Below are 26,122 nucleotides of genomic sequence, written 5' to 3'. Positions count from 1 at the left end.
TCTTGAAAAAGTGTTACAGTGTTTTTCCAGAGTAGCAGCAAGATAGCTGAACTCAAACTGGAGATTTGGCACAGGTGTAGCTTTTAATGTACAGTGTGTACTGTGTAATTTGGAAAAGATTAGTATGAAAGGACAACTGAAAGTCCATATGAGATCATTTATGGTGCGAAATACTGGCTAACATCTCTCCAACTCAGCACGCTACGGCACACTGAGCAACTCTAATGATCTGCCTGTGGCCCTTGAACTTTGAAACAAAGGCAAAGTTACCTTCACAAGGAATCCATGTGCTTGACAAATAAGGTGATGATTGCTAGTCTTGTATTAAACTTGGGGGGAGGGTTTGTATGCTTTAAGATCAGTCCTACCTGCACAGCACAAGACAGGAAGATCAGAGTTCCAAGAATCCCGAATTCTCCATTTGCCAAAATAAACATATTACAAGAAGGCATGGATAGTATCAAATGCTGCAAGAAGAATCAGTGTAAACTATCACCGGGAAATATTTCATCCCACATCTAAGGAATTGTGAAGGCTGTAGAGGAATCAGGTTTTACTCGAGGACTCAAGCCTAATGTGGATATTGGCATAAATGTATGTGTATCAGATTGCTTAGCGTTATCTGTGTGTGACATTCCAAGATGAAACTTGGCATTGGAAACAGGAATTGCCTAGTAAAAGGCAGGAAGGACCGACTTACTGGTGTCCTAAGTTCTAAAGCCAGTTCTGCCCCTCCCCTCCTTCCACTCCACAAAGGAAAAAACAAATCTAGGAAACAAAAGCCAAAAGACTTCCACCTGTAAGACTGAAGCACATCACTTTGTTAGTAAAGTGCTTTCTTTAATTGATCTGTAAGAAAAGATGGCAGGAGAGATTTTAGTTTAATTTCATACTGCATTAATAAACCTGGGTTTTGCTTGTTCCTCTGCATCACTGATGAGGCGCTCTTCTATCCTGGCTCTACAGGACAGACACTACAGCAGCAGAAGCACATAAGCATCTGAAACAGCTTCTGGTGAATTAAAATTTATATTCTTAATACAACTTTAATGTATTATTAAAGGTATGTGAACCTCAGGAAAAAGTCAGAGGTAGTGTCTGTGATCTCATCTGGTGCAAAAGAGTCAAGCTCCAAATGTTCTTGTAAAGCACGCAGAAATTTTCCAAATTTCAACCTCCCTTCCCAACAATTCAGACACAGTGGGAGTGTTTTGCAGGGATGTAACTGAAGTATTTTGTACAGCTTGAGTTAAAAATGAGTGGGTAATTTTAATTTATTTTGTATATTAAGTGAACACAGTCCAAAAGGACAGCTTTGAGCCTAATTTTTCTGCAGTCTCTTCTTGTGACTTCCAGTAGCAAGGTAATATACAATGTCAGTCTTCTGAAGGCTACCTATTAGGAAGCTATCCCATTTCTATTTAAAATTAATGGAAAAAAAAAAAACCTTGTATTTTGTTAATTTCCAAATTTTACATAGCTTTTTCTGTATTGAAACAGAAGCCAACTCTTCACACTACAAACTGGCCTAGCAGTCAGGAGCTCGTTAACAGGCAAGTGACACCTGCTTGCTTCTTCCCACAACCACACAGCATTTCTGGCTTTGACCACTTGCATAGACTTCCGTCTCAGAGAGATTTCTAACAACTACATCTGTACCTCAGAAGTGTCTACAAAAGCGGCAGCATTTATAGCTTTATGAATCCTTCAAGATTTATCAGAACAAAACAAAGAAATTTACAGCTGGCATCCTGTTATCTGGTTTTAAATCACATTTTAGTGTTTATATCCATTGCTTCAATTTCATCTTTTCTACAGGGTTCTGAAACAGCAGCTTTTTCTAATGGCACTGATGATGAATTCTTTGAAATGAGCTGCTTAGCTACCACTTTCATTTTACTAGAAGGTGTCTTCTTCTGTGGACATACAAGATTTAAGTATTGGCCATGAAAGTTCAGCATTAAAAAGGATCAAATGATGGCATGTAGAATTGTAGTAATGGAAAAAGCCATAATATTTCATTTGTAACAAAGCTTCCAACTTTCCCCTCACAGATAGCAATCAAAGAAAGGCTGGAACAACTGATAGATACATGGAAAATATGAAGTATTCCCTTGTTTAGTGTTATGTAACTTCTAACTGTGACACCAGGAGTAAAACAGAGCTCAACCCAAAGCAAGCAGAACACCTCCCCTCCAGTAGCACTGACCCAGCGCCCGCCCAGCTTAACTTACCCCTCTTGCTTAGCCCGAATTCTGAATTTCCACATCTTTTATCTTTTCAGATCAAGTACAATTCACAAAACCTGCCACTGCCACCTGACATTCAGTAACCTAGTTGCCTGCCTGTTAAAGACATCAAACCCTTTGCCATGTTTAAGTCAAACAAGTTTCAGTACCTTACTGAAGACAATTCAGAAAATGAGCAGACTTAATAGTAATGCTTTCGGTGCCAAAAATGCAAGTTTCCTCATGTGATTTTTTTCCCCATCTGTAGATAAGCACAGTAGTGATACCCCAACATACTTTAAAACCGCTTGAGAAACTGAGGACTTAAACGATGTAAAGTATTCCAACAAAGTAAATATCTTTCAAGAGACAGGATGAAATTCCATCCCATCCGTTTCAAGTACCTTAAGCAATGGGGGTAGTTATTTAGTGTTCATCTCATTTGTGATCTCAAATATGGAATGGATATTAAATGAGGAAAATTTTTGCCATTGTTTCCCTTTATATACTTGCAAAGACAGCCACAAGTGGAATCACCACTTTTCTGCAACATCAGTTTTGTGCCCTGGTTATTTCCTTACTTACAAAGAGGAAGAGACAATAAGTTCAGCTGCAGATGGCTAAACTATCACTTAGCATTGTCTTTAAGCCAATGCAAAACAAATCACCTGAATGTTCAGCTAGCATAACAGTCATTGTATTTCTATTACTGAAGAACAGAGGAAGAGACTTGCTCTGGCCCCTCTCTGAATGGTGTGCATGTTAGAACTGTGATCTTAATGTGGCACAAACTGTCTCCATCCACACAGCCAGTCCCAACTGCCTGCTCTCTGCTCAGTGGAGTATCAGAGCATACCATGCTCTGACCTTCATACAGGTTCTTTCTTTTTCTAAACTTGCCTGTCTTTGTGCCTGTAACTTCAGATTTTGTCTGGGCACTTTAATAAGGTCTCTGTGTATTCTTCAGTGTGGAATAATGATATGATGCTATGTTTTAGACTTTGGGGATCTTTTTCCATTGCCCAAAATACTTCAAAAAACAAAGAAACAAAATCTCAGTTACGTCCTCAGTTACGTCCATGACTGCAGCTCTTCTGTGAGTTTGGCAGAACTTGAGTAGCTTGTTCTGATGTTACCAGGAAGACAGATTCAGGGTGTGATCACACGCGCCGTGTTTCCATAGGAAACAAAAATAACCATGAAACTAGTTTGTGAGCTGAGTGCCAGGTTAGGAAGGAGAAGGACAATAACCAGCTTCCTCATCGCCATTTTTGAGGCAATGAATCTTTCTGGCTGGGGCCCCTTGCAAAAGGGGCTGCCTGCTCTGTACTGTTACTAAATCACTAAAAACACAGTAGTGCTGCTTCTGGCATTAAACTAAAGGGCAAATCGACTATCTTCTTTAAAATTAATTAAAAAAGAAACACAAAGGTGTGGAGGCTTTCCCTGTGGAGCTGTGAACTTAACAATTAACTTTTCTAGTCCATTTCTCACCTTATAACTTCAGAAAGATATTTTTTAAAAAAATCACTTTCCTTATCCTGGGCAGTATTTATTACTCGAGCTTTCTTCTCCGCTATGAGAAAAGAGAGCTCGAGGATGGCAGACCACCACTGGCCTGAGCACCGAGCTACTCAGAGCTTTTGCAGAACGCTGCCCAGAGTTCTACACAGTGATCAATGAGGGAATTCTCCTGACCTCTAACTTAGGCACCACAGCAGCACTGCTACAAACAGTTAAGGAAAAGGAAAATAGATATTCCTCACATAAATTTCTGAAGTAAAGCCAGAGATATAGGAATTTTCCATTCCCTTAGAAGAAAGAAGAGAATGGCATACTGTGTGATTTCTAGTGTGGTCGGTTTGGAGTTGGGGAGAGCAATGCTAGCCAAGATGTAGTACTTGCCTCAATCCAAGTAATTCACGTAGGTTGGAACTGCAATCTCCTGCAGTATAAAATGGTTGCTGATACCTAGCTTTTCTGAGCCCAAGTCTAAGACAGTCTGCATCAAGTATGAAACTTCAGGTCTGCGTGTGACTGGTTTGGCCAAGTTTCCCACAAGGAATTAAGCGGTGGCCAGCAGGACTGTCAGCAAGCAGCAGTGCAGGTGCTGCTCAGCCTTGGTGGGGCAGCTCGCTCATCCCCAGCCTTGCTTGCTGTGCCAGGTGGGACAGCCTGTATTGCACACAGAGAAGCGTTGCCAACCTGTGCACCAGTGGAGGTTAGTTGTGACATAAAATCACGTGCTTGGATAACTTGTTCTGTTTGCACAAAAAGGAGCAAGTTATGTAGGACTAAGATTGCTTTCAGTGACGTGAACTCTTTTCTCCAAATTGCCCATGTTGGGAGCATTGCAAGAAGTAACAGATTTAGCCAAAGGAAGTTTGAGCTGCTTTTCAGCATCCTTTGAGTGGAGCAGGGAACAAAGAGCAGAGCTGAACTTGGCCCCTGCTGGCCTGATTCGAGCGTGCTGCTTCCCACTGTCTTGCAGCACGTGCAGCATCAACTGACACTGACTGATGAAGACTGAGTGTCTGGGAAAGGAGTTTTTAGAGTCACCTTGCTGACAACTCTTGGCCTCTGTTTGATGCCTTGAATTCCAAGGACTGTTGCAGGTTTTCTCTGTAACATAACAGTGCTTTGCAACAACCTTGCAATTAAGACACCAGATCTCTGCTTGTTCCATCTGAGTCTCCCAGCAAACCCAAACAAAAGAGATACATTAGGGATTCTGACTCTTCAATTGAAGAAAAACAACAACAAACCAACAAAAGACCCTGTCACTACACACAACCACCCAAGTCCCCAAAAAGGGAACTGCTGGTGTTGTGGTGATGGAGAAAACCTAACAATCCATCTCCATTAGTCATAATCTAGCTAAAGCAGAAAATCCACTATAATCTTCTCATAAATAACATCAAACCTATTAAGTGTAAGTTCCCGCCTGGAAATCTGTATTGGAGCAGTAGTACTGATGGTTTGGAAATCTGGAATTTTTATTTTTATAAACTACTGTTTCAGTTTTTACTTGCTGCTGAAGTGCAACTTATGTGTAAAATACTTCTTCAACAGTGTCATTATTCCTCTGCAGCTGTCTAAAGACTATGCTTAAGTTCTAACAAATCTTACAGTAGGGAGAACTGGTCAAGTGCTTCAAAGGAGTACTTACAAATAAACATTTAGTAAAGCCGTAACCATTACAGTAAGAGGAACAAAAACTGTACCCTGATACTGAAATACAGTACTGGATAGATGCTAGAACGTACTCTCTGAAACACTTAGGGAAGGACTTGCAGTTTTTTCTTGTGAAGTAACTTTGTGACTGCTTGTGTTACAGATTGCCCTGAAGTATGATCCCCAGATAGAAGAAGACCTGCGTAACTGGATAGAAGAGGTTACAGGCCTGAGCATTGGTGCAAACTTTCAGCTGGGACTGAAAGATGGCATCATTTTATGCGAGTAAGCATTTATCAAGTAACCTTATTTCAGCAGTTTTCTACATTTGCAGAATGCAGATGGATTTCCTTCAAACACATCAACAATGGGAGTCAAAGATAGCTGGCAGTAGAGGGTGGGAGACAGCTATTTTAAAACTGTGGAGAAGAATCAGAATTTAACTCAAACCTCCTTTATATTTCTGCAAAGATTTCTAAATATATCTGAATGTAATGATGAAGCTCTTTTTTGTAATAATGAAATGGCACACAACAATTCTAACAATTCTTGTGACTTGTCTGTTAGGTGTATCAGACCGAGGTCTAAGCGAGGCACGCTGTATAAATAAAAAGCCTAAGCATTCTGATTAAACTAATGCAACTAACAGAGTGTCATTGAAAATATTATATAATGCCTGCAAAGATGGTATATGGATGAGATATATTGTTTAAGAATTTCCCTTTTTTTCACTCCCTAGGCTTATAAATAAGCTGCAGCCAGGATCAGTGAAGAAAATTAATCAATCAAAACTAAATTGGCACCAGGTAAAACAAAAAAAACAACCCAAAACTATACCTCTAACCCCTCCAACCCCCAAATGGTTCTTTTCCATTAACAAATTTTCTGTGAATGTCTATGCTTTAAATCCTGATAGCATCAAGTTTTGTACATGTGTAAGAAGATACATGCACCAACAGTTGAGTGAGGTTACTGCATATGTGAACATCATTTCATAGAAAGCAATTCTAACAGCTAAGATGGCTCGTAAATGGCAGCTGACTGTACATATTTCATAATAATGCTTTAGCTAACAAATGAAGTTTCAGGTGGAGGAAGAACACCGAGCCATATAGCAAGGTCTTTTCCAAGTTTAAAGAAAATACAATGAAATCAAAACAAACAACCAAACAAGAACACCTAACTAACGCCAGACAGCTAGCATATTCCATCTGGGCAGTTCTGCAGGTCAGCAGCTTGCCTCTACCTGGATATACGAGGTCACTGTTGTGCAGCATCCTCCTGAGAAACCCCTAGGGCTCATGGGGAACAGTCTTTGAGGACATGTTTTGCAACAGAACTCAGAAAAAACAAATAAATACACTAGCTATTGGACTTCAGTACATCCAGGTTTGGTCTTTGTGGCTAATGTATCTTGCACTTTTTTTTTTAAATCCCCTTTGTGACTATCAAAACCAACGTGCCTTTAGAACATGTACTTGAAGGGTTTTCGCCTTTACTATCATTGAGTCTAACTTACTGCTGCTGTATGAGTCTCTTGTTTTTATTGTCTTGAACGCTAAGAAATGCAGTGGAGGATTTTAATCTCTCTCATGACTCCTGAAGGAAAGGCGAGATTGTCCTTACTCACATACTCCATGTTACTTCCCAGTTTCTACAGCATACACTGCTAGTAAAACCCAAAAGCTTCTCTGAATTTGTCCAAGTAGGTGAGCAGGACAGCACCTTCAGACTAGAGTAAATGTTCTTACTACTCGCATAACTATGTTTTAATTATCTTACAATCAATTCTTGAAGTTCTGAATTAGGATTTCTCTTGAAATGGACACAGTTGAGTTTTGTCATCAAAATAACAGATACTGATGGAGAGATGCTGGATAGACAAACTCAGTCTGATTTCTGAAGTCCACATTAAAACTAACAAAAGTAATCTCAAACTCTTGAGTAGTTCCTCTTAACCATGCCAACTGAGGTGTTCCATTCCCACAAGGCAAAGAATGTGTGTAAAAAAGCGAAACGAAGCCAATACCAAGAAGTTCCATTTTAAACTAGTTACTTAGTTTTCAAATCAAAACACTGAATAACAAAAGGGCTTTTTTGTTTCTGTTTAGCTGGAGAACATTGGGAATTTTATCAAAGCGATCCAAGTCTATGGCATGAAGCCACATGATATTTTTGAAGCCAATGATCTTTTTGAAAATGGAAATATGACTCAAGTACAGACTACTCTCGTGGCACTAGCAGGTCTGGTAAGTATTTGTACCTCTGGCGCTGGCAGAAGTCCAACCTATCAAGAGGGGACAATAGTATTGGGAGTCTGAGAAACTGCAGAAATTGCTCCTGAGTCATTCCTTGAGCAAAAGCTTGGAATTAAGAGTTAGGATTTTTGACCTGAACTAGGGAGGCTCACAAGAGAACATTAATCCCCACAGATTATCCTTCTCACTCTGACAAAGATCCTTAGGTATCTTAGCTTCAGAGTGCACGTTCAAATGGTGACAGAAGTGGTTCTCTCCTCCCACCCCTGACACCACATTTTCTCATGAGATAATCCTGCTTATGGCATCACTTGAAAGACCAAGGACAGGTACAAAGTCAGCTTATCTGTCAGCCTAGGTCTCCATACCCGCTATAAAGAAAGCGTTCCAGTCACAGAAACTCTGCTTAATGCTTAATACTCTATTTTCCGTCTCCCTAAATAGGCAAAAACCAAAGGCTTTCATACTACAATTGATATTGGTGTCAAATATGCTGAGAAACAAGCACGAAGTTTTGATGCAGGAAAACTAAAAGCTGGTCAAAGTGTAATCGGCCTACAGGTAAGTGTGAAATTCTTGTTTGCAGTTACATTTCACAACAACTTTGTTTTAATTAACAGGGATATTTTTAATGCAAAAAAACAAAAACAGCACTGTTACAGCATATTCTTGTCATGGAAGGAGGTGTGGTGTTTTAATTCCTGTACGCAGCTGATTGAGTTTATATGCTCATGTGACCACCGAGGTTTTTGTGTTTGTTTTAAATCTGTAGTAAGAGCAATAAGGAGGAAAAGATTAGCTAATATTAGCTGTATCATCTTGGTCCCTGACAGTGGCTTTAAAAGGAGGCTGAACAAAATTGTACAATTCCTGGGGTAGACAAGTTCTGGCAGTGACACTGAGTCTGTACTGTCCAGGGTAGAAGCTGATGATTGTATTTTGATACACACATCTATTTCTTACTGTATATGCAGTTGGACAAATGCCAGTCATGAAATGCCTTGGGATGACTGTTAATTTTACTTTCTCTTTCGAAGCTCATTATGGAGAAGTGGTAACTTATTACAAGTCGTGATCAAGCTAGATGAGAAAAACACACGTGGGAATTACTTCTTCTGTCAGCTATCACAGCTAGCAACTGTACTTGTTTCCTTACGCTGTCTTGTTGTACAGATAAATCACTTTTTCTGTCCACCTCTTCCTTCTCCCATTAAAGATGGGCACCAATAAGTGTGCCAGTCAGGCAGGCATGACTGCTTATGGAACTAGAAGACATCTCTACGATCCAAAAATGCAAACTGATAAGCCATTTGACCAGACAACAATCAGCCTACAGATGGGCACTAATAAAGGAGCCAGTCAGGTAAGGAGGACTATGTGTGACATTTCCAGAAAAGATTGAGCACTCAGCCTGGGCAAGCGAGGAGAGTGCAGCAGAAGTGTCTTGCTGACAACAGCAAGAAAGTACAATTCAAACGTCCTTCTATGCAGTAATTGAACAACTTAAATTTCTCATCATTAACTGGTATGTTTGTGCTGGAAATCTTCAGGCATAAAAATGATGCTGTACTTTCAGAATTTTCACCTGACTGTGTTGCGTCAGAAGAAAACCACAGCTGTGTTTCCAGCATTAACTAAGCACTAGAATCACATCTTGGGCAGCACCTCAAAGCATTTTCCTTTTAAAGAGAGAGATTAAATTGATCTTTCAGCAGGGTCTTTTTTACTAGTGAACGCTTGCTGCTGTTCAGTTGTGCTTGTAGTTTCTAGCGCTTCCAGTGAGTTGTACAACTTGTAATAACAGGCCTCGTAATCACAGCTCGTGACCTTACTGAACCTCTACAATCCTGTTTTACTAGGCTGGTATGCTGGCACCAGGTACCAGAAGAGACATCTATGATCAGAAGCACATATTGCAACCTGTGGATAACTCAACTATTTCATTACAAATGGGCACCAACAAAGTAGCTTCACAGAAGGGAATGAGTGTGTATGGGCTTGGACGGCAAGTGTACGACCCCAAGTACTGTGCTGCACCTACAGAACCCGTCATTCATAACGGCAGCCAAGGAACAGGAACTAACGGGTCAGAAATCAGCGATAGCGATTATCAGGCAGAATACCCAGACGACTATCACGGAGAGTACCAAGATGACTATCAAAGAGATTACCATGGTCAGTACAGTGACCAAGGCATTGATTACTAGATTTGCATCTGAAGCTCAGTATTAGTCCATTATTTTATTCAGTAAGAACGAAACTAGCCTTGTGGAATTGTTACCTGTCTTTCCTACAGACTATACTTAATGTACCTAAAGAAATACTGCCTTACATACATTCCTCTTTTCTTTCTCTGCCCTTTCCCTGTCTAGTTGCCTTTAGTGCTGTAACAGTTGTAGTCTACAGCATAACCAATAACTGCATATGAAGTAAAAAGGAATACTGTGAAAGGGGGAGTGCTCTTGTACAGCCAGGTCTTCTAATAAGGAGCTATGCATTTTTACAATCTACTTAAGTAGGTTTTTACATACCACATTAAGCCTTCATTTTACATATTTACAGCTTTTCTGTTTTCCAGATGAAATCAAAGAATTTAATGCTCAAAGTTAAATGTGGTCTTGGCCAATTAAGCCTAAGGCATCATGTGAGTGATTTAAATCTCATTACTATGTTTTTAAAGTATTGTTTGCTAATGGTAAGTCCTGCATTAGATGTGTGCATTTGTGATTTCAAATTCATTCCATTACTCACACTGACCAAACTCTTAGAAATAGTTGTCTTACTAAAAAGGGAGCTTGTACAAAGTCTTGAGCCAATGGAAGTCCCATGTCTGATGGTGCATTTACCTTATACTGTGCCATAATATATCCATGTAGAAGTGCTTTTTCTTCCTTGAACTGTATTTATTGCCACACTTCTCAAACTGATCCCAGTGTATTTTTATAAATAAATATTTTTTCTTAAAGGTATGTTGAAGACCCCGTCTCATTTGTTATGCTACCATCATTAAAGAAGAGATAGCATAGAAATTACTCCCAAATCATCACCATCATTGCCTGTGTTCAGGGTAATGTAGGACTGCTGTCTGTTGCAATCCAAGTTCTTTCTTTTCTGCAGGATTTAATCTAACAGCCTAGTAAAAATGTCCTGGGAGTGAGTGACAGTGACTTAACAAGAAAGGAATGTAGCTCCTTCATAGCAGAGTTCACTTCCCCTCTACGTGACTGTGAGATTATGACTAGAGATCCTTCAAAGTTCACAAAATCCCTGCCCCTTTCTCAAGGCAAATGAGGAACTACAGATATTTAACTCTGCCTCTCCTTTGGCCTATAACCTTCATACCATCACTTGCAGAATTCACAAGACAGAGTATGTAATGAGATACCCAGATCCGCATGCCTGCTGGTCTGTGGTCTGAGTTCATTAGATACTAATAGCAGAACTTTATTCCTAAGTGGGAAACTCTTGCTTGCCAGAGTGCAGCTAGGCTGTACTAATTCACCTGGGCTCTTGCAACAGGAGGAGAAAAAAAAAAACAACAAGATTCTGCTGGAGGGTGGGCAGTACTGTCACTGAATAGAAGATATCTGAAAGTTACTTGCTGTGTATTTTAAAGTTATTTATATTGATGTGTTTCGTACCTGCAAGCAGTGGACTTGAAAAGGATTCTTCCCTCAAGACTAGAAATATTAGTCCATTTCTTCATATTATCTTAGGGTGTAGTGATTTGACTTTCACATGACTTGTTGAATAAGACTTAAGCTTATTTACTTCATAGAATTTTAAGTTGGAAAGGAGCTCTGGTGATCGTCAGTCCAAGCCCTGCGCCTTAGGCGAAGGAGTGACCAAGATGTCTGTTTCGACCTGCTCTTCCTGAGCTATGCTGTTGTCCCCTTCAAGATACTGGTATTCAGCAACTTACACCTAGGGTATTAGATGCTGAAAAGCAGCACTGTGATTAACAACAAAACACTTCAGTAGTTTGGGTAAAGGCAGGATCTCTTCTGAAAGCCTTCCTGCTCTTCCTGAAGCCAGAACATACTTTGAACTACTTGCCCGCATTTATTTTATATGTACCTGAAAGGAGGCACAAGGCACACAAACAGTTCCGTGTGCCCATTTCTGTCACTCACCAGGGGTACCTAAGAGTTCGAAGACGACACCAAACAAATACAAACTGCCTTGCTTAAAACCTGCTGCAATATGTAGTTTTCTCTTGATATTGAAATAGCTCCAGCTCCTCTTTTTTTAAGGGAATTACAATCATACCTTCAATTCCTCCGAATCCAGTCACCTGTAGCTGCAGGAAACTGCATCGATCACTCCAAAGCTCCACACACTATTGGGCTGCTCTCCATGTAGGCACTGCGAATGCCTAAAGCAGCTTGGACAATTATCTGATTGCATTCACAGGAGCTCTACTTTCAGCCTGCTTTATTTGCCTGACCATGGTATCCTACAGGGAAGCAGAACAGCAACCAGTTTCTGTTAGGGTTATTTATTCTTCAAGCTCAGGTGAGGATTTGTGGCAGGCAGGAATGCTTCATTTGGAGGCTGTTGACATAATGACTAGCAGCATGTGTATGATTAGGAAGTCTCATGTCACACCTGAAAGCTATTTTAGTTAAAAGGACTAACTTAGTTAAAAGGTATGCACTCTGAACTATCCTCTGAAACCACGAGATTGTCACAGCTGTAACTCTTTGGCTACAACATTGCTTACATGAAATACACTCAAATATAATTTAACTGGGAAATTCATTAACTTCCTTCTTTCAAAAGCAAAACGAACTTAGTAATCATCTAGAAGTCCTTTCTCCACCCAGCAGCTGCACTGGGGGCAGTGATACTGAATCAATAATTGCAATGAACCAAAGAACCTCTGAGACTGGAAATCGTTTAGAGATTGTCCAACATACAGATAATCTATAAATGGGAATACACTTCTAAAAATGTCCCCTCCTTCCACCATTCAGCAAGTTCCCAAGTCAGGGGCTAAGACATGCAGCATAAGCATGAATGCAAACAGAAGAAAACTCCATTCTGTAGTAATTGAAACTTCAAAGCCCTGCTTTGTATATTGATAAAATTTTTACACTGTGCAGACACCGTTACCTGGAAACAATCTTAGTGTGGAAGAAGAAAGGTTTTGTCCCTCTGCAGTGCCTTGTCTGTGGTGCTTTCTCAACAATGGAGAGTTACTGTTCATTCAGCATCCCAAGCACCAGAAATACCCAAGTGTTTAAAATCACAGAATCGTAGAATGGCCTGACCTCAAGGATCACCATGTTCCAACCCCCTTGCACCAGCCAGCAGGGCTGCCAGCCCCTAGATCAAGTACTAGTTCAGATTGTCCAGGGCCCCATCCAACTTCACCTACCAGCTAGAAATTAATTAATCTTCCTTTTCCCTTCTCATCATCTATCACTTATCCTTTGACTTGTTGAAGCGGCTCATATTAGAGGAATCAGAAGCAAGTATTTCTGAGCATCTCCTGGCAGGCAACTCTTTTCAGCAGCAGATCAGACGAAGTATCCAGATGAAAACAGATCTGGCATTCAGAGCACCAATGAGCTTTGATTTTCTGTATGTCACTTCCAAGCTGTGACTAATCAAAGGTTTAGCAAGCTATTCTGTTACGAGACCATTATGGACCATTTGAGTCACTTACCTGCAGCAGTGTCTTACTTCCTACACTGATGTGTACTACACTGAAATCCCTGGTTCAAGTAATTTTCCTACCTGAAACCTCACTTCAAACAAACAGTTAAAGGAGTTTTAAAAGGAAGAATACAATCATGCTCAACTGAATAAAATCTGGAGCTACCCTCTGCCAGAACAAGGTGGACTCCATAAAAAATTGTTTTATAGACACAATCCAACTACAAACTTCAAAAACAAATCCACGTTAAATGACACACCACGAGGATAAAAAGGGCAGCTTGAGACCTGTCAATTCTGTATTTAAGTTAGATGACATAGAAACTTACAAGAAATTTGTTTATTAACAACTTTGATACACCGTTGTAACAACACTATTAATAAAAATCAGGTGTGCTGACACAAAACAAATTATTCATGCAAACAGATTATTTTAGCAGTGCAGAGGGTACAGCAGAGATTTACAGAACTGTTACTTTGTCCTGGGTTGTTGGTAACCTTTACTTTTTTTCTGCAACTGTTTCTGCTCTTGCTGATCTGCTTTAGTACTTCCCAATGCATTTCCCATTCAAGTCTACAAAGAGAAAAAAGTAGGCAAGTAATGTGTAGTCCTGTAACTGCATTTATATGTCTGTAAAAGTAAACTGGGAAAATAATTATGGCTCTTTTGTGTCTGACATCTTCAGTCGTCTCTTAGGGATCAGAAGCCCCCCAGTTTCTGTGCTTGGCAAAGCATTACTGAAGAACGCAAAAACAGACCCCAACAATGAAAAAACAAGTACAGCCATCCCTTTCTATAACAATGAGAGGCTGAAGTCACCCCAAATTCTGAACTAGTTGGGGCAGTTCCTCAGCTTAGGCAATTTGCAGCATCTCAGATGTCAGTGAACTTTACTCCCAGCACCTTCCCAAGCCTGGGGGAAGGGCAGTGCTCCCTTCTAGCATCTTGTTATTTTTACCCCAGCATAAAAGAGAAGAAACAAATATAGGCACTACTAGAAAAAGAAGGCGGTGGGGGGTGGAGTGGCATGTCTTGTCCTGGAGAAGAAAGCCATTTAAGATCTAATATTAGAGTTCTAGAACTTTAACATTTCTATCAAGTGGCCTGCTGCTGTATTGGCTTGTGTTACAGCAGACACATGAAGGACTACCCACACAGCATTACTCTCCCACCCCCTTGCTGTTGTCTCATTTTTCTCATCCTTTGCTGGGCACACTGAGTGGGAATGGAAGACAGATGAGTACAAACATTTGATCCAATCCATCATGTACCAGCAGAGGGTTTCCTGAGGGGGGAAAGCAATAGAAGGAAAAAGTGGGAAAGGGATGCAGCACGATGGCTGCTGTGAGGCATCAGAAAACATGTGTAACGGTCTACATCTGTTCTCAGGACACAAAGACAAGCACATCAGCTGGCAGGCAAGTTCCCAGCCTGCACTCCTGCCTCACCATGGGTTGGAGCTCTGTCCCATCTTCACTGTTCCGTCTCATGCTTCTGTGTTTTTGCCTGTCCGTTAACTTGTTATTTTGATTCACAAACATCTACAGAGAGAAAGCAGGGTGAGATCATTTGGGAATTCAATCATTATTTAAAAAATAATAATTACTTAAGAAAAAACAATCACCTTGTAAAGGAAGATAATTAACCTGGGACTACGCAACTAGCTGCATGACACAGTAATACTGGGAGGGACAGCAGGGGCAGCAAGGGTGGCAAAAGCAGCTGAGGAGAATGAATCAAGAATCCCCACTACTACTGCTGCAGCAACGGGGACTCCTTGTCCATCTGAATCACTCCCAGCTCTCCGCCCACCACCAGAGCCTCCCTTCCACCCCCAGATGTTTATCACCCAACTGAAACGCAGATGTCACATGTCAGTGCCTTCATGTGTTGGGAAACTCCAAGTCCTGGGCTGTGTGAACAATGTGCTCTTAATTATGCAATGAGGAGGAGTTTGGACATGCTGCCCCCAGTTTTTCCATACAAAGCTGGGAAGGCTGCTCACCCCTGCGGGAAGTCTTCTCCTCACCCCAGGCTCCAGGGCACGGCTAACTATAGGGAATTAAGACCAGGGTTAAAGAAAAGCTACCAAAAAGTCTAAAACTGGAGAAAGGAAAGCCTCTGTTTGTTTCATGTAGAACTGGCTTAAGAAGAATTCTAGCATTTGGCAAAAGAAAGGGAAGAAAAACAAAGGTCAAGCCTTCAGTTTTCCATTAGGTAAGATATTCCTATTCAGAACATTTGCTTAAGTACTGTTCTGAATCAAGGCCAAAGATCTATCTGCTTTTCTCTGTAAAAAGGGTTAAGCCTATCTTGAGGCTGCCTTTTGGTTCCTTTTTGTTTGTTTTTACATGAAAATCTAGGAACGTTACGGGAATCTAAGAGCAGCATTAAAAACAAAAACAAACAACAACAACAAAAAGCACCCGGTTCTTTTAATGCTTTTCTGTAGAAATCCATCCAGAAGATTCACATCATATGAGCTGTTCTGGCTGCGGAATTTATCATGAATCACCAAGATTTTGTCACATGGCTCATGAAGAAAAAGACAACTGCCAAAACAGTATGAAAAAAAAACTTCTGTCTCTTCTAATATTTTCATCATATGAAAATAATGGCATTTGTATATTCAAATGCTTCAGATACAGTTGTTAACTAAAGCTCTTCATCACTATGAGCTACGTAATAATTCTCTGTGGAAAGCTTTTAATACAACACAGTAATTATCGCAGTAAGAGGCGGAACAACCAGGCTGCAACAGAAGGATGTAATCAAGAGACCCAGTATGGTATTTGGCATAAGAATCTGTGCATGGATGAAGCAGAGCAACTCAAATTTGAATTAAGTTTGTTCAAAACTACAGGATCCATCAGAAGGCAGCAGACCATAGCACGGAGGGACCACTGGGAGTTCGTTTACTTATGTTTATACATTCATACATAATTTGCATCCTTGAGTCCACCCTGATCTAAGGTGTTGGAAAGGAAATAGTATGGGATGAGGGTCAGATTACTTGGTGCCATGGAAAGACAAACTCCCCAAAAGCTTTGAAGCAAGTATCTTTGCTGTGATCACTCAAGTTTACCAGCAGTTCCTGGTCCACAAAGTACGGCTTCTCCGCAGATCCATCATTTGTTTCCATATCAATAGCAAAGCAGAGGAACATGGTATCCAGAGTCACTTCAAACACAGACAGAAAGCTGTGGGACATCAAGTAGGCAAAAAACCCAACCAGCAACAGAGGAACTACCCAAGCTTGCAGCTCCCGGTGGTAGTTAAATGCCATCAATCCTCCAAAAACAGTAAAACATACAACAAAAACCTGTAAGGGCATCGAGAAAGAAATTCAGCCTTGCTAATCACATAGTCATTACAGCTGATATTTTAACAGTACATCCCATCTGAGAGATGGCTACGCAGCTTCTGGCATCATGTAGTTATCACACTTTGTGTTCAATTCAGTGTGTCTATTTTGTAGGGCAGAGGCAACTTTTTACTGTACGTTTACCAAAGGCTCTCTGCAATAGAAACTACAAGAGTGGTGCCAAGGACACTACTACAGCACACACAAATAGCAGTAAGGGCTATAAAAAGGATTAAGTTCCTCAAACATTGCTTTCTCTCCCAAACTCAGCTTTGAGCATTAACAGTGAGTTCAACGAAAACAAACATTTACTTCCGATATACAAAAATGGAACGAGACCCTGATTTTTCACTTCATTCTTACAGAAGAGCACTTTCTTTACTCTTTTACTTCTTTTACACTTACCTTTCCTAGAAATATGATAAAACCTCCAAAACAGCTAACGGATGCAAGTTCAGCAGAACTCTTTGCCAGAATGAAGACAGCATCCTTTGCTGAAGTACAGAAATTTGTCCCATTAATGGCGGTAGTTGTGTACACATGCTAAAGTGAGAGAAGATAACACAATGAGAGAGGAAAGATTCTTTTAATCTAGGCTTTACTTCAACACCATTGAAAGTCTGAAACATGATTTGGAAATACTTTCTTTATGAATACAAAGAGTTATTTTGAATAATATGACCATTTTATTTCAAGTAAGTACAGTAATTAAGTTCTAACTTTAAACTTTTTTTCTACATCATTTCCACTGTTAGCAAATGCTAGAACATGATTGGTTTCTAAACCTACCTTTAACCAATTTATTTTTAAACACCCAAGTTCTCTACCCTAACTTTTGTTAATAAAAATGACAGTTACAAAACACTTCTCAGAAGTGATGCTATCTCAACTTCTTCTCTGTGAATCTATTCCCAAGACTGCTGGCAGCCTATGTAAGTGGAACAGTCTAGCTAAGTAGTTACTGAGACATTTAAAAGTTGATTAAAGCCACGACCCTTTTAGACTATCCACACGCTACTGAAATTCAGGCTTATGGCCACAGCCATAAAATACAGTAATTCCATGAACAACAAGAACTGTGGCAATGACTGTAGAAGAGCAGTTAAAGGACTCTGGACAAGCTGGGCGAGTCTTACATCACAAAAAATAACAAACACAGCAGACTGGGGAGCCCTCATGGTTTTTTAGTATGGGCAATTTTGTAAGGAAAACTGCCAAGATGAGGGGTGACCATCTTGGATTATTTTAGCAACTGCTCTGTATAACGGGACGTGTCTGTTCCATCTACAGAACTCCTCAATGAGGTCCTGAAATAGCATCCAAAACACAAGCTAGGAAAAACAGCACTTGAGACACAAGAAAGGTTAGCTGGGCTTTGCCAGCATGTTTTAGGAATAGTTGTCCTTTTCTCTAAGTATTAGGAGGTGGATTATGACTCTTACAGTCAGTAAGAACCACAGTGTACAGTCATTAAGAACTGCAGTGTGCATGGGATTATGGTTCTGAAGGAATTTATATACCCTGACACGTACTGAAGTCTTAAGATTATTTTTTGCTTCAAATGGCAGTGGAAAAAAAAAAGGTTTGATGAAAGAGCATTGGCCTACTATAAAACTCTTTCTGTTAAAAAAAAAAATATATAAATCTTTCTTCTTACTTATAAATATAAATATAAAATATAAAATACCTTCAGATATTTCAAGGAAGAGAAAATTAATTCTGCAGGGTCCACTTTTACCCAGTTTCTGTAATACTCTGTAATGCAGCAAAGCTATACTAACATTACTGTACCTTAAAATATTACAGAGAAACAAAGAAATTAAACACAAAGATGCTTTGTATACTATACTATACTATACTTTAGTATCTTCATTTTGAACATTATTTATTTTATACTTAACAAAGGATTTTTCCTTCTGATTAGTAAGCCAAACAAAGAGTATGTTAAGCAGGGATATTCTGTAAACATTGTACTGGGATGGCAGTTAGTGCCCCAATAGATGGAAACAGTGTAAATAAGAACCATAGATTTTTTATCTACTCCTAGAAAAAATAAAAATAAAAATAAAAAAAGAGACACAAAGATTCCTCTGAGCTCTACAGAAACAAATATTTGCATAAAAATCTGTTTAAACAAGCAAGTTCACTTCTTTCCTAAACACAAAAAACTGCTTTCTACACCAACATCTAACACTGATGCTGCTGCCCTCCACTGTCTGTCTGCAGCTGTCCCTGCATCTTTCAAGTATGGTCAGACCTGTAACACCTTGTGAATTAAGTCTCTTGCAGCACCTCCATTAGCAGACAGGAAATCAAGACACAAAGTGGAAAAATGGGTTTGTAGGTTTGTTTCTGTCCCATAAGAGCTGAATTCACAAAGCAGATCCTGATCCAGTGAGTTCAGTGTGCATTTTGCTAATTAATTAATCAGAGATTCTGTATTCATTATAAATTAAATAAATTATGTTTAAAAAATTAAAAAAGTATGCTAAAAATGCATGTGCACTTGTGCAAACACTGCTTCCAAGCTTTAAATAAATAACTGCTTGTTTTCATTCTGGAATTAGCCACTTCGGCATCTGAGGAATGTGCAGCGAAAAGAATTTCTGATATTTATTAACTAGAACGGTTATCTTGGAAAAACTGGAAAACAATTCTGGAGAGCAAATACTGCCTGCATTGGCATTTGTGATTTACAAACCAGGCAACAAGAAATGGCATTTAAGACAATTACCACCTCAACAAATCATACGCGTCTCATTCACTCCTAACATCCGAGCAGGTAGTAAGCCTGCATTACAGAAGATACACAGAAATGAAGGAAGTACCTGAAGGCTGCAAAACTAGACACTGGCATGGGTGAAATAAGAATGTTACCAGTAAAAGCTGAAGATTCAGTCAAGCGACCTCTGCCTTTAAGGGAAAAATTCCATTACAAACTCAAAGTTGCACAGCAAGCAGCAGAAATGATTTCTCATCATAACCCACCAAGAAATAACTAACATGCATAAGCTAGTCCCAGTATTTGCAAATCATTTCGGACTTTGGACTAAGAATTTTATATACCCCATTTGTTTTCAATGTAGGCTGCTCCAAAAGTAATGCATCATATTTATTTCCAAGAAAATTACAATAGATACATAGAACACAATAACACTACCTGACAGAGCAAATTCTCAGCTACAAAACACTATTTTTCCACATAGTCACCACCACTAGCTAGGTATTTTCACCACTGATGAACAAGAACCTGCATGCCACGCTCATAACAATCTGCACCGGTGGAGGTGACCCACTGTCACTGCCACCACAACTGAAACGCACCACCCACTGCTCACTGTGCTCACACCCACTGTGTGATCTCCATAAATGTTCAGCAAGAGTCAGTGAATGTCAAGGGGTGCCACTTTTTCCTCATGGAGGAATTCAATGACACACCTTTGCTTCATACCCACTTCCGTATCAGATCCCATTTTGCCAGACTGCCCCTCCGCTCCCATTCATCACATGGCAACAAAATATAATGGAATATTGGTGGGAAGGTTCAGCCTACACTGCCATACCACCAATATTCGCCTCTGACATTGTAAGCCCATGTAACAACACAGCAGGCATTACTTTCAGAGCAGCCTTTGTATCGTAGGCTGTGCACAGCAACCCATTCCTTTGCAAAAATACGACAGCTGAAAAGGCTAAAGTGGCAGAGCACCATTAGCTAAGAGTCTGCTATCATTTAGAAATAGACCATTAAAATGTGCTGTTTTTTTCCCTGCTGTTGTATTCTCTTTCCCCAAGCACAAGAGCTTTAATGGAATTGGAAATGTTTGAGAGAAGGGCAGCAGGAATGATCCAAAAGGTATGGAATGTCTTCTGTCTGGGGAAGTACTGAGTACACCAGACTCTGTTGTCTGGAAAAGAGATGACTGAAGAAGGATGTGGTAAGAGGACTACAAAAGCATGAGAAACATGGAGAGGGTAGGTGGGATTAGATGCTCATTGTTTCTTCTAATATACAGACTAAGCAGAGTGCATATAAAGCAGCAGGAACCAAATCTGGAAAAAGATGATAGCTCTTCTCACTGCAGTCTGTAAGATGTGAGCTTCTGGCCAAAGGATGCTCTAACTGCTAGTAATTCCCATGAGTTCAAGGAGAGGTGGAAAGTTCAGAGAAAAGGAATCTCCGAGAGGAGAAACTACACTCAGCTCAGAAAGTTTCTAGGCCAGAAACAAATCCAGAAACTGCACTGGGAACAACACTCTCATCTCTGCACTCCACTCGCTGTTGGAGACAGGACACCAAGCTAGGCACAGCTTCAGTGCGGCCCAATGCAACTGTCATATCTAAATCCTGCTTAATGGACTGATTTTTCACAGTGGCAGCCTCTCCTGCAGAGACAAGGAAGTGGTAATGGGACTGACAGCGTGGGAGACTATGGGTTAATAATAGCCCTCATCCTTGCACCAGGAAGTTGGTACTGTATCATCAACTTTGTGAAGAACAGAAGCCCCTTCTGGCCTGCAGCCTGGGAACTAGACACTGCTTTCTCAGTGTCGGGATGAATAAATAAGGAATGAGAATGTTTACATATTTCCAAATACCACACCATGTAAAAAAAAAAAAGCTATTTAAAGAATATATCCTTCTGTGCTTCATAACACAGAATGTCAAGGGTCTTGGAAAAACCGACCCACCAATTTCATGAGAAAGGCCCTGTGGCTTAGACACAGGCCTTAAGTTGCCTGATTGTTCCAAATAATTGCTACTTTGTGAAACAGCTGAATTCAGTCTTCCATTCCAGGGCTTTCTTCAATAAAATGAGCTTGGGGAAAGACAGGATTGCCATAGCAACAGAATCCTCTTAAAAAAGAGGCAGGAGACATGCTGGTCTCACATCCCATTTCAGCTTTTTCTGCTCTACTGATATTTTCAGGCTGATCCAATCTTCTTGTTGCTGCCAACTCTTGGGGGCTGCCCTGGCTACCTACAGCCAGTTCAATGCCATGCAGCTCAAGGTGAGCTTTTACGTGTCCTAGCCTGCAAATGTCACAGCTGCCATAGGAATCCCCTCAGAAAACAAAATCTATTGCTAGCAAGTGGCAATGACATTTCTGTGGCTGCTGTACAAGCCATTGGTGAGCCGGTGAGACAGCTGTATCATGGCTTTCAGATGGAGGAAGGAAGATAGAGCAATGTGGGCCTGTGAGACCCCACTGAAAGAATGAAGACATGAAAACCTGTAGCAGGCATTCAGCCACTCCAGTCCCTGGTTATTTCAGGTAATTATGCTACATGATTTCTTATATTAAGTGGAAAACTCCCTCTTTAAACTATGTAGGGCTGGTCCCTCTTCCAGCCCTTACATACGGAGCTATTCCAGACCTTTGTCCCTCTAGTCCTCTGGATCCTTCTTCCAATTTCCAGGCAATATTCACTGATGAACAGTTTACAACTATTTATTCTTCTGCCAATCTCATCTTGGCTTTTATCCTAACTTGCAGTTTCTCTTCCTGATGCAATGAGAGACAGCAAATGTGCTTGCTCTTACCCTTTATATATTATTCTAGTCCCATCTTGTGAGATGAGCCTGGCTACATAACCAGCAACTTGTACAGTGGCATTCATCCCTCTTTCTGGTGCCAGTACTTAATCCCATACCTTCCCTAGGACTGAATCTAACACTTCTGCAGCCACGTTAACTAAAGGCTGTTGCCCTGTACTTGACTAGCACACTCTGAATATTCTATTCCATCATTTCCCCAGTTAATATGAAGCTAACATAGAAAAGCTTACTACTGATTCTTAGGCTAATCACCATCAATAAGAAACCACACAGTAGCCTCCCAGATTTCCCCCAACAGTCAAGAAAGCCCAGCTTTCCATTATTCACATTCTAAGTTACATTTGCAGTTACATTTGCTGGAAAACATCTCACCTTTCAATTTTCTTTGTTTTCTACTCTGTCATGTACTCCCCCATAGCTGTCTTTCAGGGGGCACAACCAACACAACTTTGTCCTGGGAGGGTGTTCCCACTGCTGCACCTGGGTTCCACTTCAACACAAGACATCAAAGCAAAAACAGGTAATTCTCATCCAGCTACTTCCCCCACATGGGCCACTCTACGGAGAAAGTAAAGACCTACGGTATTTATCTCCTGTCACCGCATACATGAAGTTTCTAGTGGGAGAACAGACAAATTTAAAACAAGATTTCATGAAGATGAATGTTTTAGCCAATTTTAGTCAATATTTTCAAGATGACTGAAAATTTAGCTTAATATCTACAAGAAATTTTGCCAGTAATATTAAAATAAGGTATTGTTTTTGGGAGGAAAAAAGTATTTGATGGGGAGAGGCACAATGTGTTTGGCAGTGCACAGAAGAATTGTACTCACATTAGCATGCTGAATTTTGGTTTTATCTAGGTCATTTCTCCAGAAGGCACTTAAACACAACCTCTTGATAGGCTTACATCCAATGTTTAAGAGAATTAGCTGCCACAGTTACATGGCCATTAGACAGATGTACTTCTGATTGTTATTTTGGAGTTGCTTTTTTTTTTTTTTTTTTAAACTAGACTTTTGCTGGCTTTCAGTATCAGTGACAAGTCCCAGTTCCAGCAAATGCAGGCTGTCACTACTGTTCATCACTAACAGTTACCACAGGGCCCGAAGGCTGCAGAGCAAGCAACTGGACTGAAGAAAACAGAGAAACCACATACAGCTCAGCAACTCCTTCAGAAATCCACGTGCTGTGCTTTGGAACTGCTGCCTGCCAACTGGCTGCAGATGGACCCAAAGCAGACAGAGAAGAGCAGAATTATCCTGAAATATATTGTTAATTATACATACATATATATATATATTCATTGCAACAAGGCTGTAAAGAAAAAAAGTGACCACTTTGATGTATAGAAAGTTAAGACTTCGCCACCATTTAAGGGAGCAGGAGACAGACAGACCTTGTAGCTCCCAAACCACATAAAGAAAACAGTATATTCTTTTTGTGGAAGAGAAATTTCAGTCTCCCAGATTTTACTCGAGATGATTGGATATATTTATCTGGAACATACTGAAACCATCAGAGCCAGAAGATGAAAAATCTGTGGTAATTCTGACAAGTGTTGGCAAACAGAACTGTCAAGTAAGGATAATGACTTTATATTCACAAAGCACTTTTCATCCAGATAGAACCCAGAGTGCTTTACAATTGTTACTAATGGATTATACACACACATGAATCACTTTGCCCATGACTGAAATGGAACAGCTTAAGGAGTGAACTGTTTAACAGCACATAGCAACCTGACACCACAGTTTAGCACAGGATCCAGTTGCAAATCCAAAAGAAAATTAGGAAGGCAGAATGTAATTACCCACACTGCAATCAGAATAGGACGCTGGGTTTACATTACCCTTCCTGCAACCACTGCCATTGGAAACATGGTAACGGTCAGCATCCAGCTCAACGAACGTCACAACACAAAGATCACAACAGGGACCTCTTCAGCCCTGCTCAAGTTAAACTGCAACCGAGCTGAACACAACCTATCTGAGCCTGGACAGGAGTTGCCTCAGACTCAGCAATTAAAGTTTGTGTTACATCTCACCTGAAAAATGGCACATTGTCCCTCTGACATCACCATAATGCAGCACTCGGTTGATACCACACGGGAAGAAAGAAGCTCACACACAGTCACCAGTGCTACTTCCCCCAGCACCTGTTTCTCATCTGCAAGTTTCCCAGAGGGGAAACAAGGGGCTCTGTTTAATCTTGATTAAAGTGGTGAATGAAAGAGCAGAAAGAATTTAAATCATCTAAGCAATCTAACAACAGGTTGAAGAAAATACTGCAGAAGTGAAGAGGAAGGCTCCTCTTTTCCTTAAAACAAAACAACAACAATGAAAAAAACCACCACCAAAAACCTTTCAAGCAACAAGCAAATATGCTTGTTACAATGGAGAATAAAAGGATAAAAGGCAAAAGCACAGTAAGGAATGCTAATACACACAGTGAGCTTTGGACCAGCTTTTGTAACAGCTGTTCTGAATTTCTGAATTTCAACTCAAAATCAAAATCCAAACTTAAAAGTATGTTCAAGATGTTAGAAATGTGTACAAGCAATTTTTAAAAGCCCTAAAAGTCCTGCCCTTAAGTCCCCGTTCAACAGCTATGTGAAACTTCAAGCTGTCACTGATCTCAGAGAGAGCTCTGAAGTTCACCCTTTCTGTTAATCACGCTGCATGTTAAGCTTCTTACAGCCATGGTTGTTGGGTTTTTTCCCCTTTGGAAACGAAAACCTTCACTCTTAGTCAGGACATATATATATTTAAACAGGCTTGAATAAATTCTTTATAGAAAAAACAAAACCACCAATTACTCTACGAAACACAATAACATGAGAATAATATTACTCTTCCATACTGATATAATTTCTCTTAAAATCTTAAAAAAAAAATTGCTCTCATTTTTAGTCTCTCAAATTACCCATTTTCAGCACACAGCACATGATCATCTTCGCCAAAAAGATGTTGAAACAGTTATCTAACAGCAAACACAGTATTATGATTATTACACTAAAAATCATGACCTGTACAAAAACAGAAATTTGCCTACAATAGATTAGGAAACAGGAAATCTTTTAAGGGAACAAGAGCTACAATACAGCTTTCCGAAACAAAAGAAAGTACGTTACAGTAATTAATTCTCCTTGTAACAAACACACTGCGTACAACAGCTGGAGAAAGTAAATGCTATGATGCTGGCTATCTCTTTGGAAGGCAGGAAGCCAAGGGGAAAGGGTGACTATAAATGGAAAGCCTGGAGTCAAAACGAACTCTGAGATTCCTCACCAACTCGGTGACCATAAGATCTACCTAAAAAATGTGAGTCTGGAAAATTCATCAGCTGGAAGCAGAGATTTTACTGCACAAATGCTTACTTAATCTAGGTTGAACTAAATGAAAAATGTTCTTTTCATGGTTGTCCAAGAGTAGGCTTTATTTATGCGCCTACTTTAGAATGAGAAGTCAGACCCTTTATCGGCATCGTCTTGTTTACTGCACTACTGTTCTCAGCAATGAGAACAAAGAAAGCAGCAGATACGGAGTTAGGAATCAGCATGAACATCTGATTCCTTGTCACATTAATAATACCACAGCCACCAGAGATAACAAAAGGGGACTGATAAAAACTGGCTATTTACAATGATGTATACAGAGATTGGAAAAGTATATATACACTTGCAGAAAAGGATCAGGAAGGACAGAGTAGGAATCAAGTGTCTGAAAAACTGCTGCACTTCAGAAATCATCTATTTCCAACAAAAACCCTACTGAAACAAACTGCTAACAAAACAAAGACGTCTTTCAAATACAGAGAATATTATATAATCTGGTTTTTTTTTCATCTTAGATTGTATTCCCAGGTATCTCAAT

General features: G+C 40.1%; 2 protein-coding genes across 5 annotated transcripts in view; one reads left to right on the top strand and one right to left on the bottom strand.

Moving 5' to 3' along the window:
* Positions 1 to 10,629, top strand: part of LOC128072553 (calponin-3) — a 55,393-nt gene extending 44,764 nt beyond the window's left edge. For both annotated transcript variants that reach the window (XM_052666460.1, XM_052666461.1), the window contains 6 exons: positions 5,566 to 5,687; positions 6,142 to 6,208; positions 7,514 to 7,651; positions 8,105 to 8,221; positions 8,877 to 9,023; positions 9,520 to 10,629. In XM_052666460.1, coding sequence (XP_052522420.1) covers positions 5,566 to 5,687; positions 6,142 to 6,208; positions 7,514 to 7,651; positions 8,105 to 8,221; positions 8,877 to 9,023; positions 9,520 to 9,867 — 939 coding nt within the window. In that variant the 3' untranslated portion in view covers positions 9,868 to 10,629. The remainder of the gene's footprint in view (positions 1 to 5,565; positions 5,688 to 6,141; positions 6,209 to 7,513; positions 7,652 to 8,104; positions 8,222 to 8,876; positions 9,024 to 9,519) is intronic.
* A 3,017-nt stretch (positions 10,630 to 13,646) lies between these two features.
* SLC44A3 (solute carrier family 44 member 3) overlaps positions 13,647 to 26,122 on the bottom strand; it is a 38,143-nt gene continuing 25,667 nt past the window's right edge. For 2 of the 3 annotated variants that reach the window (XM_052666450.1, XM_052666452.1), the window contains 4 exons: positions 17,092 to 17,229; positions 16,408 to 16,644; positions 14,771 to 14,863; positions 13,647 to 13,895 (listed from right to left, as the gene is read on the bottom strand). In XM_052666450.1, the coding sequence (XP_052522410.1) occupies positions 13,890 to 13,895; positions 14,771 to 14,863; positions 16,408 to 16,644; positions 17,092 to 17,229 (474 nt within the window). In that variant the 3' untranslated portion in view covers positions 13,647 to 13,889. Of the gene's footprint in view, positions 13,896 to 14,770; positions 14,864 to 15,739; positions 15,875 to 16,407; positions 16,645 to 17,091; positions 17,230 to 26,122 lie in introns of those variants that run through there. The other variant, XM_052666451.1, reaches the window with a different exon arrangement.

Source organism: Tympanuchus pallidicinctus, unplaced genomic scaffold (assembly GCF_026119805.1).
Source record: "Tympanuchus pallidicinctus isolate F22 unplaced genomic scaffold, pur_lepc_1.0 scaffold7, whole genome shotgun sequence".
NCBI classification, from domain to species: domain Eukaryota; kingdom Metazoa; phylum Chordata; class Aves; order Galliformes; family Phasianidae; genus Tympanuchus; species Tympanuchus pallidicinctus.
Note: the sequence above shows the minus strand (reverse complement) of the source record. Positions and strands in the feature narration are given on the sequence as shown.